Source organism: Pinus tabuliformis, chromosome 1_1, assembly GCF_031772625.1.
Source record: "Pinus tabuliformis cultivar Carrire ecotype Pingquan chromosome 1_1, CPIR1, whole genome shotgun sequence".
Taxonomy (NCBI): Eukaryota; Viridiplantae; Streptophyta; class Pinopsida; order Pinales; family Pinaceae; genus Pinus; species Pinus tabuliformis.
Genome location: NC_142297.1, coordinates 723,223,403 through 723,236,594, shown reverse-complemented (window position 1 = coordinate 723,236,594; position 13,192 = coordinate 723,223,403). Strand labels below are relative to the sequence as shown.

At 40.3% G+C, this 13,192-nt stretch overlaps 2 protein-coding genes across 2 annotated transcripts; both read right to left on the bottom strand.

Annotated features, from left to right (window-relative positions):
• Positions 1-717: 717 nt before the first annotated feature.
• LOC149215933 (uncharacterized) lies at positions 718-6,945 on the bottom strand. The gene is made up of 6 exons (XM_089389773.1): positions 6,203-6,945; positions 5,583-6,068; positions 5,004-5,315; positions 4,092-4,920; positions 3,666-3,962; positions 718-3,576 (listed from the first exon to the last, which is right to left on the bottom strand). Exons 1-6 carry the CDS (start codon positions 6,943-6,945, stop codon positions 718-720), a joined length of 5,526 nt encoding a protein of 1,841 aa, XP_089245899.1.
• Positions 6,853-8,340, bottom strand: LOC149215932 (disease resistance protein RLM3-like). The gene is made up of 2 exons (XM_089391119.1): positions 7,874-8,340; positions 6,853-7,741 (listed from the first exon to the last, which is right to left on the bottom strand). Exons 1-2 carry the CDS (start codon positions 8,251-8,253, stop codon positions 7,252-7,254), a joined length of 870 nt encoding a protein of 289 aa, XP_089247245.1. The 5' UTR covers positions 8,254-8,340; the 3' UTR covers positions 6,853-7,251.
• Positions 8,341-13,192: the final 4,852 nt, after the last annotated feature.

Here is a 13,192-nt window from a genome sequence, read left to right as displayed (position 1 = left end):
ATTTTATGTGAAACTATTTTTTATTGTTTTTAGAATTTGTAATTATTTTCCAAATTTTTATTGAATATCTGGAATATGTGACACAACTAATCCTTTAAATCAGCTCCCAAGAACTAGATACCAACAAGAAAAAATGCATTAAATTAAAAAAAAAAAACAAAAACAAGAAATTAGATTATATATATTTCTAAATAAACCACATGAATTATAAAAAGCATTAAAAATAACAAGAGCTACATAGTAGCTAATACTTATCATTTAGCTTAAATATAGTTTAATTAAATTAAAAAAATAATAAAGACAAAAATTTCAACAATTGAATATCATCACCAAAAAATTAAGAAATATGATTAACTAATATTATTTATATTAACATATATACACTTTAATATATGTTTAATATATGTGTGTGGGGCACTCTCAAAAAAAATAATGCATTCCATTCTTATATTCATATTCCATTCATTATATGTGTGTGGGGCACCAAAAGGCATTCCATTCTCACAGTCACATTCCATTCTGGTTTTAGTCTTAGATTCTGCCATAAAACTAAAATATGTATATAAAATTTAAATTTGCCAATACATATAGCATACATCTACAAATACTTTCTTTATCCTATTTTTTAAATTTAAATTTGCCCATACACATGGCATGCATACATCTACCAATGCTTTCTTTATCCCATTTTATCAATTTAAAAAACCTATAGCCCTGTTAGTCTTCTAGCCATGTTAGCTCTTCTTCTGTTAGCTCTTCATGTAAATCTTCTGGGATAATTGCTACATGAGAGCGATCGTCCAATGGTCGGTACAGATGATCGACTTCCCTATTGAGATGTAAGCGATCCTGCAATCGTCGGTACAGATGACGGAGCACTCCCTCACCCCACTGCACCCTGTGACAACCGTCAACCTCAAGCAGCTTCAACGACATCACATGTTCAACACCTGGCAGCTCCCGTATCTTGAAACATTCTTTAACCCTTAGGATTTCAAGCTTTGTGAGGTGCCCGAATGGTGTTATGCTCTCGAGCTTCCAGCAATCACTAATAGTCAACTCCTTCAAAGAAATCAGATCCAATGTTGTTATGCTCTTGAGCTCCCAGCAATCACTAATAGTCAACTCCTTCAAAGAAATCAGATCCAATGTTGTTATGCTCTCGAGCTTCCGGCAATGACTAATAGTCAACTCCTTCAAAGAAATCAGATCCTCCAAACCTGAGAGCGTTTGTATGTCATGGCATTCCATGACACTTAGCGTCTCAAGGTTTGGGTTTGTGAGGTTTGTGAGATTTCCACTAACATTCAACGTCTTCAAAGAAATCAAATGTTCCAGCCCTGGTATGCTCTTGATCAACCTCAATGCAGAAAGAGTCAACGTCTCCAAAGACGTCAAATTTTCCAGACTTGGCAGCTCTAGTAGGCTATGCAATCCAGAAAGGTTTAGTTTTCGGAGCTTTGTGAGCGACCCCAACGTTGGTATGCGCTCCAGGCTCGAGCATCCTGTAATATCCAACGTCTTCAAAGAAGTCAAATGTTCCAAATCTGACATGGATTTTATCTGACTGCAATAAAAAATATATAGTTCTTGGAGGTTTGTGAGCTGCCTCAACATGGGCATCCGCTGCAGCTTGTGCCATCCAACATCCAACCTCTCCAAAGAAGTCAAATGTTCCACCCCTGGAATGCTGAGTAGGTCCCTGCATTTCTTAATATTCAACGTCTTCAAAGAAGTCAAATGTTCCAAACCTAAGAGCGACTGTATCCAGCCACAACCACTAGCATCTAGTGTTTGGAGCTTTGTGAGCTGCCCCAACTCTGGTAAGCTACGAAGACCCCAGCACTCACTGACATTCAACGTCTCCAAAGACGTGAGATGTTCCCCACCTGGCAGTTCTCGTATCCGATAGCAGTGACTGACATCTAGTATCTGGAGTTTTTTTAAATAGGCCAACCCTGGTATCCCCCGGAGCTCCCTGCAGTTTCTAATATTCAACGTCTTCAAAGAAATCAAATGTTCCAAATTCAAATTTGAGAGGGATAATATCTTGTCAAAACCACTAGCATCTAGTGTTTGGAGCTTTGTGAGCTGCCCCAACTCTGGTATGGTGAGCTCCCAAAGACATTTGCTCTGAAGCCCGAAGCACTCACTGACATTCAACGTCTCCAAAGACGTCAGACGTTGCACACCTGGCAGCTCTGGTATGTGATGGCATCCACTAATATTTAATGTTTGGAGCTTTGTGAGTAGCCCCAACCCTGGTAATCGCTGCAGCCTCTCGCATCCACTAACATTCAACGTCTTCAAAGAAGTCAAATGTTCCAAACCCGACACCGTTTCTATCCAACTGCATCCACTAACATCTAGTGTTTGGAGTTTTTTGAGTTGCTCCAACCCTGCTGTGCTATCGAGCTTTTCACATCCACTAACATTCAACGTCTTCAAAGAAGTCAAATGTTCCAAACCCGACACCGTTTTTATCCGACTGCATCCACTAACATCTAGTGTTTGGAGTTTTTTGAGTTGCCCCAACCCTGCTGTGCTATCGAGCTTTTCACATCCACTAACATTCAATACCTCCAAAGAAGTCAAATGTTCACCAACAACTATTGTTCTCAGCTTTGTGAGTAGCCCCAAGCATGATAATATCTGCAGCTTCTTGCATCCACTAACATTTAACGTCTTCAAAGAAGTTAAATGTTCCAAACCTGACAGCGAATGTATCTCACTGCTTCCACTAACATCTATGCTCTGGAGTTTCTCGCATCCCCTAACATTAAAAGTCTCCAACGAGATCAAATGTTTCAAGCCTGGCAGTGTCTGTATCTCACTGCAGCCACTGACATCTAGTGTTTGGAGCTTTGTGAGCTTCCCCAACCCTCCTATGCTCTGGAGTTTCTGGCACCCGCTAACATTAAAAGACTCTAAAGAAGTCAATTTTTCCAAACTTGGCAGCAATTTTATCTCACTGCATCCACTAACATTTAGCTCTAGGAGTTTTGTGAGCTGCCCCAACCCTGGTATGCTCTGGAGCTTCTGGCATCCGCTAACATTAAACTTTTCCAAGGAATTCAAATGTTTTAAACCTGATAGCATTTTTATCTGGCTGCATCCACTAACATCTAGTATTTGGAGCTTTATGAGCTGCTCCAACTCTGGTATGCTCTCGAGATTCTTGCATCCCCTAACATCTAACGTCTCCAAAGAAGTGAAATGTTCCAGACCGGGCAGCTCTCGTATCTCACTGCACCCTTCCAGAGATAGATACTTGAGTAGAGTTAAGTTCCCAAATGATTTTGGAAGCATCTGCAAGCAAGAAGCGCCTTTCAAATCGAGATATTGGAGGTTTGTTAGATCTCCGAAGGAACCGGGCAGCAACATCATTACTGAGCACTCTGTCATCTCTAAGTATTTCAACGAGCGCAGCCGACAAAATTCTTCCGGCAAAGCTATGAATGGGAGTGGTCCAGAATATTTCACTACAATCTTTTCAAGGAGCTCCAGTTGACCTATGGACTGTGGAAAAAGTGAAAGGGGAGCGCAGATATTTAGCTCCCGCAACTGGAGAGGAACCTGAGATGTTTAGATGTCAACTGTCAGACGATTTTCATCTACGAAATGAAATGAAACGAAGGAATAATGAACATACAAATTTAACAAACCTGAGATTCAGTTTGCCACAATTCTGTTAGTTTGCTTCCGTCCACTTCTAAAACGCGTAATTTCTTCATGTAAAACCAGGAAGGAAGAGAAGAGTGGGTGCACTTATGCCACTTTAGCCATAAGAGATCAGCTGATCCCACCCTAGTCAATATCTTGTCTACATAACCACCTTGAGCTGCAAGAAATTTCAAATTCCTGGAACGACTAAACGTCTCACCACTCCGTTTGCAACGTGGCATTTCAGTTTCATCTCCGGGGTCTCCATTCATTGTAATTCCGCGGAAATGGGCTAGTTCCTGTTCAATCATTATAAGTATAAAATACAGAGATGCATCTCTCTTACGAATAAATAAAAGATGCGTTTCTTAAGAATAAATAGAAATTCAAAGGTTTACAAAGGTTTGAAGGATTGCAGAAGCACTTACATATGGCGATTTCTCAAGCAAATCATTGATCTGCTTGGTCCCCTGATGCCAAAGCCGACGTGGCGTTAATCTGTTAGCCTTATTTTTTCCATAATTTCGCAGGAATTCATTCATTTCTATTTTACTGGTCACCTTCAATAGACATATGTTCTCTAGCTTCTGAAGTCCTTCCATGCCGAATATCCTTGTTACGCTATATCTGTCTTCACCTATGAAGAAGCAAGCAACATCTAAGAATATTTGCTGTTCCTCTTCATTTAGTGAATTATAACAAATGTTAAGCTTTTTATGGATGTGTAGTTTGCATTTGTGTTGAAGTTGTTTCAATTGCTCTTCCCAGCCAGATCTGTCTTTTCCTCTCAGACTCTCCCCTAGCTCTTTCAACGGTTCTGGCAAACCATCGCAGGCCGTTACAAACTCAAGTACCAGAGATTCAAAAAGCGGATCATCAGAAGGGTGTCGTGGAAACGGGCAATCTTTTATATGGTGTCGTGGATGATAAATTGACGGGTGTGGTAGATTCGGGAGATTGAAGGCATAGGAGAGTAATAGCTTTCGGGAGTCTTCTCCATTTAGTCCGGTTAGATGATAAATTGATGAATTTACTACGCCGAACTTATTGAGGACATCCTTGTTACGAGAGGTAACCAAAATCAAGCTGTTTGGGTGAAGGATTGGCATCAATGCATAAAGTTGATCCACATGATCAACATCATCTAATATTACAAGAGCCTGACACGATCGGAGATGCTGTTTCAGTATCGTTTTACCTTCTTCGACACTCTCAATTCCTTTACTAGGGCTATGTTCCAAGTCCTTAATGATCTTACTTTGATATATTTTAAAGCATATTTAGGGTACTTTCTCACATCAAACAAACAGGAGGATTTACTGTAATTTGATGTCTGCCACTTGAAAATTTCTTTCGCCAGCGCTGTTTTCCCAATTCCGACACCACCCAGAATTCCCACAACCTTGGCCTCTACACGATTATCCTCTTGCTTCGATAACACCGCCTTCTCGAAATCTTCTAATTTTTCAGGCAGCCCAATATAAAAGTCTTCCACGGGGACGACTCCTGACCGTTTTGAACCATCGTTTAGAACACTTTTCGCCGCTCTATGCTCTTCGGAGCTTATCATGAGTTCTGATGGTGCTGGTTCTGGAATATGTTTACACACTCTTTCGACAATCTTATGCATAAGCTCCTCCTTGAGCTCCTCCCTGAATATTCCATTAGAAAAGAGTAAAACCAATTTAATAAGCAGTGAGAAATACCTACTCTAATGACATGTATTCCAACAAATTGAAAACAGCACTTCAGGGATGGGAAAGATCTGAGCTTATTTCCATTGCAGATTCAGTTAACGGGTTTGGAGTAAAGTAAACTACACATATTGGATGAATAGCAAAATTAATAATTAAGTATTAGATACCTGGAATTTGCAATGACACAAGGATGCTCTTGGAAAAGATGACAAGAATTCTTACCCGGCCAGCATGAATTCATCTGATTTTGGGACATTGGCAAGAGCGTCTCTCCATTTCTCAATAGTCTCTCTGTCCTGTCGCTGTTTCTCTAGGTGGTGGGAGTACAGGGTTTCAATGTAAACTCCATCCAGATCGGAAGGTTCCACTTCATAGAAAACGGGTAAAATGGTACCCGTGGCCTTTGTCATGAGGAAGAGTTCATCCATGCACCAAGAAGATTCCGGAAATCTGGGAGAAAATATAACGATATTGACATACGCGAATTGAATAGGCACCTCTATTTGAGTTTCAATCTTGAGTGCCCCCACCAATTCTGGCTTGTCCAGAAATACTCGTAATCCATGGGAAACAAGGCGATCGTAGAGAGGCTGGGCGAATTTCTCCTTCGTGTCTGGCCCGTGATGACTCAAGAAAACATGATAATGGCGAGGAGGACAGGTTTCGAAGACGCTGTCCACGACTTTACCCAAGAGCACCTCCTGGCCCCTAAATATTCAAGCAGAGTGTAAAATAAGCAGTGAGAAACGCTTTTATGTATTAAGTCACAATGGTGAGAAACCGCTGCCAATCGATCAAATTGAAAACGATCATTAAGGATTTGAATAGTAGGAAATGCTCACCCATTGCTCTCCTCCAGCTGGAAACCACTTATATTGGAAACATCGCACAGAGCGTCTCTCCAAGCCTGAATAGTTTGCGAGCCGTATCCTTTTTTCTCCTCATGGTCACGCAGCGATTGAGCATATGGTCCCTTGTCATCTTTGCTCGTAAACCTGAGTTGAAAAGGTTCGACCTTATAAAAAACGGGGAGAATAGGCGCCTCCCACTTTGTCATCTGGACGAGCGTATCCATGCACCATTTACAAGTAACATAATTTTCAGAAAATATGGCGATCTGAAGAGAGGCTAGTGAAATGGCAGCTTCCACGCGAGGTGTAACCTCCTTTTCAATCCCGTCCAGAAAAACGTACAATCCACGGGAAACAAGACGCTTGCAGAGTTCCATGGCGAAGTCTCCGGTTTCATCCGCAGAATGGTTAACAAATATGTCACAATAGACATCAGGAGTCGACGCAGAGCGAGGGGCAGTGGAGTTGGATTGATTTGAATCATCTTCGTCGAGAATACTTTCCACCGATCTTTGCACTTCGTAGCTTTGTCTGAACTCTTCTGATGGTTCTTGAATATATTTCAACACTCTTTCCTTTGAAATCGACGCAGAGCGAGGGGCAGTGGAGTTGGATTGATTTGAATCATCTTCGTCGAGAATACTTTCCACCGCTCTTTGCACTTCGGAGCTTTGCCTGAACACTTCTGATGGTTCTTGAATATATTTCAACACGCTTTCCACAATCTTATTCATGAGCGCCTTTATGTTCTCCTCTTTGTTCCTAAATATTCTGTTAAGTGTAAAATAATTTAATAAGCAGTGAGAAACACACTCGAGTGATATGTAGCTATTATTCCAACAAATTGAAAACTAACACTTACAAGGATGGGAAAGTCTGAGCTATTTCCATTGCAGATTGGCTATCCAACCGGTATGAAGTATAGTAAACTATGCATCCAATTTGCAGAGCAAAATTAATGATTAATTTTGCTCCATGCTTATTAGATACCTGGAATTTGCAATGAAACAGGATGCTCTGGGAAAAGATTATAAGAATTCTTACCCGGCCAGCATCAAATCATCTGATTTTGGGACATTGGCAAGCGCGCCTCTCCATCTCTTAATAGTCTCTCTGTCATGTCGCCGTTTCTTTAGGTGGGAGTGCAGGGTTTCATTGTAAAATCCATCAAGATCGGGAGGCTTCACTCCATAGAAAACTGGAAGAATCTTAGCCCCGCACGTTTGCATAAGTGTGAGTTCATCCAGACACCACGAAGATTCCGGAAATTTGGGAGAAAATATAACAATATTGACAGAGGCGAATTGAATAGCCGCCTCTATTTGAGGTTCAATCCGGTATGCCGCCACCAATTCTGGCTTGTCCAGAAATACTCGTAACCCCAGAAGGCCTTGAAGGCGACGGTAAAGAGGTTCGGCGAATTCCTCCTTCGTTTCTCCACGATGACATATGAAAACATGGTAAAACCGGGCTTTCATCATCACGCTTTCCACGCTTTTCACGATTTTGCACAAGAGCTCCTCCTCGCCCCTAAATATTCAGACAGAGTGTAAAATAAGCAGTGAGAAACGGTTTTATATATCTAAGTCACTAGGGTGAGAAACCCCTGTCAATCTACCAAATTGAAAACGATTAACGATTCGAATTGTGGGAGATGCTTACCCATTACGCTTCTTCAGCTCGAAACCCTTTCGTTTGGAAACATTCTCCAGAGCGTTTCTCCAAGCCTGCATAGTTTGCGAGTCGTATGATCCCTCATGGGCACGCAGCCATTGAGCGTATGGTCCCTTACCATCTTTGCCCGTGTACCTGAGATGAGAAGGTTCCACTTGGTAAAACACAGGGAGAATGGGCGCCTCCGACTTTGTCATCTGGACGAGCGTATCCATGCACCATTTACAAGAAACATAATTTTCAGAAAATATGGCGATCTGGAGAGAGGCTTGTTTAATGGCAGCTTCCTTGAGATGCCTAAACTTCTCTTCGGGGGGGTCCGGGAAAACATACAATCCACGGCCAACAAGACGCACGCAGAGTTTCATGGCGAAGTCTCTGGTTTCCTTCTCATAATGGTGAACAAAAATGTCATAATGGACATCATGAATCGACGGAGAGAGAGGGGCAGTGGCAGGGGACATCATGAATCATGAAATGACATGTTAGTGCTATTTTCACAATGGGAATCCATAATTGGCGAACATAAAAAATGGAGGTAGAATTATTTACTCAGGCGCCCGCGGTTTAAGCTTCTGTGTCATTTATTCCTTTTTCAAATGTATTTGGCGTTGAATAAAAATAAATGTTGAGTAAATTTTACATGTAAATGCTTAAGTTAGTTATCATAAATTTTTGACTGGTTGAAATATAGGTTTAATGCAGAGTAAGCCAATGAAACCTAAATATTTAAGTTATTTATCATAATTTATTTATTTATTAAAGTATATGTTTAATGTAGAGGAAGTCAAAGGTCATTATCCAAATTTAAAAATTTGCCATCTTTTTCCAGATTTTTGTTGAATAACTATAATTGTTTTTTATTTTTCCCCAAAGAAAGCCATATAAAAGTAAGTTGTTATTTATCCCAATTCCATTAATAAATTATTTTATTTGAAATTGTTTTTTTATTTTATATGAATATTTTGTAAATTTGTCATTACTCACTAATGGATAGTTTGTTTTTTAGATTTCTTATTAATTTGTCTTTCACCAAATATTTTTGTCACTTATTTATAGTTTAACATTAAGAATTCAATTTTGTTATTTATTATTATTATTTAAATTTATTTGTTTGTAAAATGATTAATTGAGGTTTTTAGTAATTTTCATTTTTCTATTAGTTATCACTTTTTGTTTTTAGTTTTATTTCCTGTTATTTTTCTTTTTTTCTATTTCTACTATTTTCATGAATTATATTTTTTTCTCCACATTTTCAATTTAAGATGACAAATTTTAAAAAGGAAAAAAAAGTTAAAAAAATAAATTCTAATATATTTTTTTTAATTTTTAGTTTTATTACTTTTTAATTTGACTTATATTGTTTTGTTTTGTTTTTTTTTTCTTTTTTTCCTCTATTTTAAATTCCAATTTCATTAATTATAGTTTTTTTTTTTTTTGTTAATTTATAATTTGACCTTTTTTTCGTAACTTTCTATAATTTTCTTTACGGGATGCAACAACTATACAATAATATATAGTTACTAATTTTTAGGATGAGTATTTATTTCCTAACTTTATTGAATTTGTTTTATTTAGGCATAGTTTTTATAATTCGTGTGTCCAAGTATATAAAAAATTCAAGAAATTGACCTTGTTACAAGAAATTGAATTCAAGAATTCAAGAAATTGATCTTCTTGAATGATCCACACTTAAACACGAACCCAAAAAAATTACAGATATAACCTTAAATACACAAATGCAGCATAAATAACACTTCATTTCATTAATATCAAATACTGAAATATGCTTACAAACAGATGGAAATAAGACTAGCTCGGGCGATGGTAGCTTATCTCTGAGAAGAGATGTGGCGGCTACATGCCTCTGAACTGTGTTACAATGAGGCTCATAGGCCTATTTATTATTGAGAAAATATGAAAAACCCTTAACATCCAAAAAACTAATCGTAGGAGATGAAGCGCCAAACTATGGGCCCAGTTTGGGTAAATCGGTACATCAACTTTCCAGGGTCGTAACTTTGGTATACTTGGGTAAATCGGTACATCAACTTTCCAAGGTCGTAACCTCGTCAGAAAGATCTATCCCAGGACTACAAATTTTGAGTGTCCAACAATGATCAAACCCCCATGTTGGCCCCGATTTTCCCAAAAAACGTTGTTTAGAGCCTCAAAACGACTTCAGAAGTTCAGGACTCGAAAAACTACCAAAAATAGTAAATTGTGCTACAATTAAGGAAACTAAAAAACTTAAAGAGACAGTGGTGGGGGTCCAAGTGGAATAGGCGGGTGGCCACCAACATCCACCTGGATCAGTTCTTTCCCTTAGGAAGTAATGGTCCCCATTGTGTTGAGTGCCTCCATGAAATGGGGAAACTTCTGTTGAACTTGGTCCGTGGTGAGCCACTTGCCTTGGTGTAGGAGTTCGCCAACTTTGACAATCTGATGTAGTTGGATCTTCTGTTGGTGATTGTTCTTGACCTGTGTGTCCATAATCTGATCAATTGTGTCTTGTTCCATGCAGTCTGGGTTTAAGTCTATTCATGTGAGTTGTTTTGCAACATCTGATGTGTCCAGTAATGGTGGGAAGTATGGTCAAAGGCGGTCCACATTGAACACTGGGTCCAGGCCATTGAAGGGGGAATGTTGAGCTCAAAAGCATTGTCTCCCACAACCATGGTAATAATGTAAGGACCATATCAGGGTGCTATGAGCTTCTGATGGGCTCTGGTAAGGCGTTCTTTCTACAAATGCAACCAAACTTTGTCGCCCATCTGAAACTTGTGTGGCACCCAATGTTGGTCATGTAGTCACTTGTACTTGGCATTTGACTTCTCCAAGACGTCGTGAACCTGATGGTGGATGTGTTGGATGCATTCAATAAATCTGGTCACTTTATCAACCTCAGATAATACATGTGTGGATTCTGTCCATGCAGTTGCATGAGGCATGGAAACATCAATCAAACATAATGGTTGAAATCCTAGACCCACTTGAAAGGGACTGCGACCAATCGAGCTATGGAGAGCTCTATTATAATTGTGTTGCACATAAGGAAGACTCTCATCCCAGGTTCGTGGATGCTTGGAGTTGTACGTGCGAAGTATGTGCACTATCATCCTATTGATGACTTTCGTCTGGACATCAGTCTGGGGATGGAAGGCAATCGACTTGGTCAGGTTGGTGTCCAATAGTTTCCAGAGGCTTGACCAGAATGTGTTAAGGAACCTGCTATCCCGATCTGATATAATGGTTTGCAGGATCCCAAAATATACCCATACTCGTTCAAAGAAGAGTTTGGTAGTTTCCATTGCTCTGATACTCTTCTTGCAGGCCACCAATATATCCATCTTAGAAAATCTATCCACGACCACAAATACACAGTCATTACCATGCTTGGTAGAAGGGAGGCCAAACATATAGTCCATGAAGATGGATTCCCATGATTGGCTGGGAGTAGGCAAAGGAGTGTACAAGCCTTGCTTCTTGAGGGTTGGCTTGGCGATGGCACAGGCACTGTAGAATCTGATATATTTCCCAACATCTAGTCAGAGTTTGGGGCAATAAAATTACTTTTGTAGTATAGCCACAATTTTATCCACACCAAAGTGTCCTGCGACCTGACTGTAGTGCACCTCCCAAATCATCTTGGCACACTCGCTTGAAGGAACATAAAGGTGGCCCAGGTAGCACAATAATGCGTCATGGAGGTGGAAATCAGGAGCTTGCTTTCAATCTACTAACATATGGTATGTGGAGGTGAACTCTGGATCATTTTTGTATAGTTGTGGCCATCCAGAGGTCTCGTGGCCACAAGAGTTGAGAACAATAGTCAGTGCTGCAATTGGGGGTCGACTGAGGCAGTTTGCAACATTATTGGTGTTGCCCTTTTTGTATTTAATGTTCTAGTGGAATTGTTGCAGATATGTAGACCACTTCTAATGGCGATCATTTTGTAACTTCCCTTGTGTCCATATAAAATAAAGTGGTCGGTGATTGGTGTGGATGACCGTCTCCTTCCCTAGAATGTAATGCTTCCATTGCCGACAAGCCTACACGATGGAATACATTTCTTTATCATAGGTGGGGTACTAACGAAATTTATCGAAAAGTGTCTCACTGTGATAGACCACTGGATGCCCATGCTGGGTGAGGACTACACCAATAACATAGTTTGAGGTGCTTGTCTCGATTTCAAATGGTTGTTGCTGGTCTAGTAGTGTGAGTACCGGTGCAGAGTAGAGTCGGTGCTTCAACTCAATGAACGCCTTATGTTGGGACTCGGACCAGGAAAAATTTTCTTTGACCCCGCTCTTAGTAATCTGACTCAAAGGCCAAGTGATATGGGAGAATCCCAACACGGACCTCTGATAAAAAATTTCAAGACCCAAAAAGATGCGAAGCTCCGTTAGAGTGGTCATGACTGGCCAATCCCGAATGACTTGGATCTTAGTCGGATCCACATGCACACCACACTCATCTATGATGTAACCCAAATATTGGACCTGGCTCATGCCAAAGGTGCATTTCTCCAAGTTGGCACATAGTCTGTGTTGTCGAAGGGTTTGAAGGACCTGCCGAATGTGTTGCAAGTGTTCTTCCCAACTCTTATTGAAGATGAGGATGTCGTCCATATAAGAAACCACGAATGAGTTGGTGAAGGGTCGTAAGATGTCATCTATTAGCCTCATAAAAGTAGCAGGGCCATTTGTCAACCCGAATAGCATAACCAACCATTCAAAAAGGCCTTCCTTGGATTTGAAGGCGGTCTTCCATATATTTGTGGGCTCTATTGGAACCTGGTGATAGCAAGACTTCAGATCGATCTTGTTGAAATACTTATCCCCCTTGAGTTGGTCCAGAAGGTCATCAATCCATGGGATTGGATACTTGTTCTTGACAGTGATTTTGTTTAGTGCCCGATAATCAATGCAGAGCCTCCAAGTCCCATCCTTATTCTGTGCAATTACAATTGGGCTCCCACAAGGCAAGGAACTTAGTCGGATGTGCCCTTTTTGCAGCAACTCTTGGATTTTCCACTTGATCTCTTCATTTTCCATAATGGAGCGGCGATATATCAGCCTATTGGATAGAGGTTCTCTGGGAGTCAGATCGATCGAATGCGTGACCTGACAGTGCAAGGGTACCCCTGTGGGTGAGGAGAAGATATCCTTGTATTCTTCCATGACTGTATCCACCCGCTTCTGCTACGTGGAGGAACCCTTCCCAGGGGCCATGGATGTGGCTATGACCTTCGCCTTACTTTGAGAGTGAATCAGAAAGAAAACAAATTTCCCAGTCTAGGAG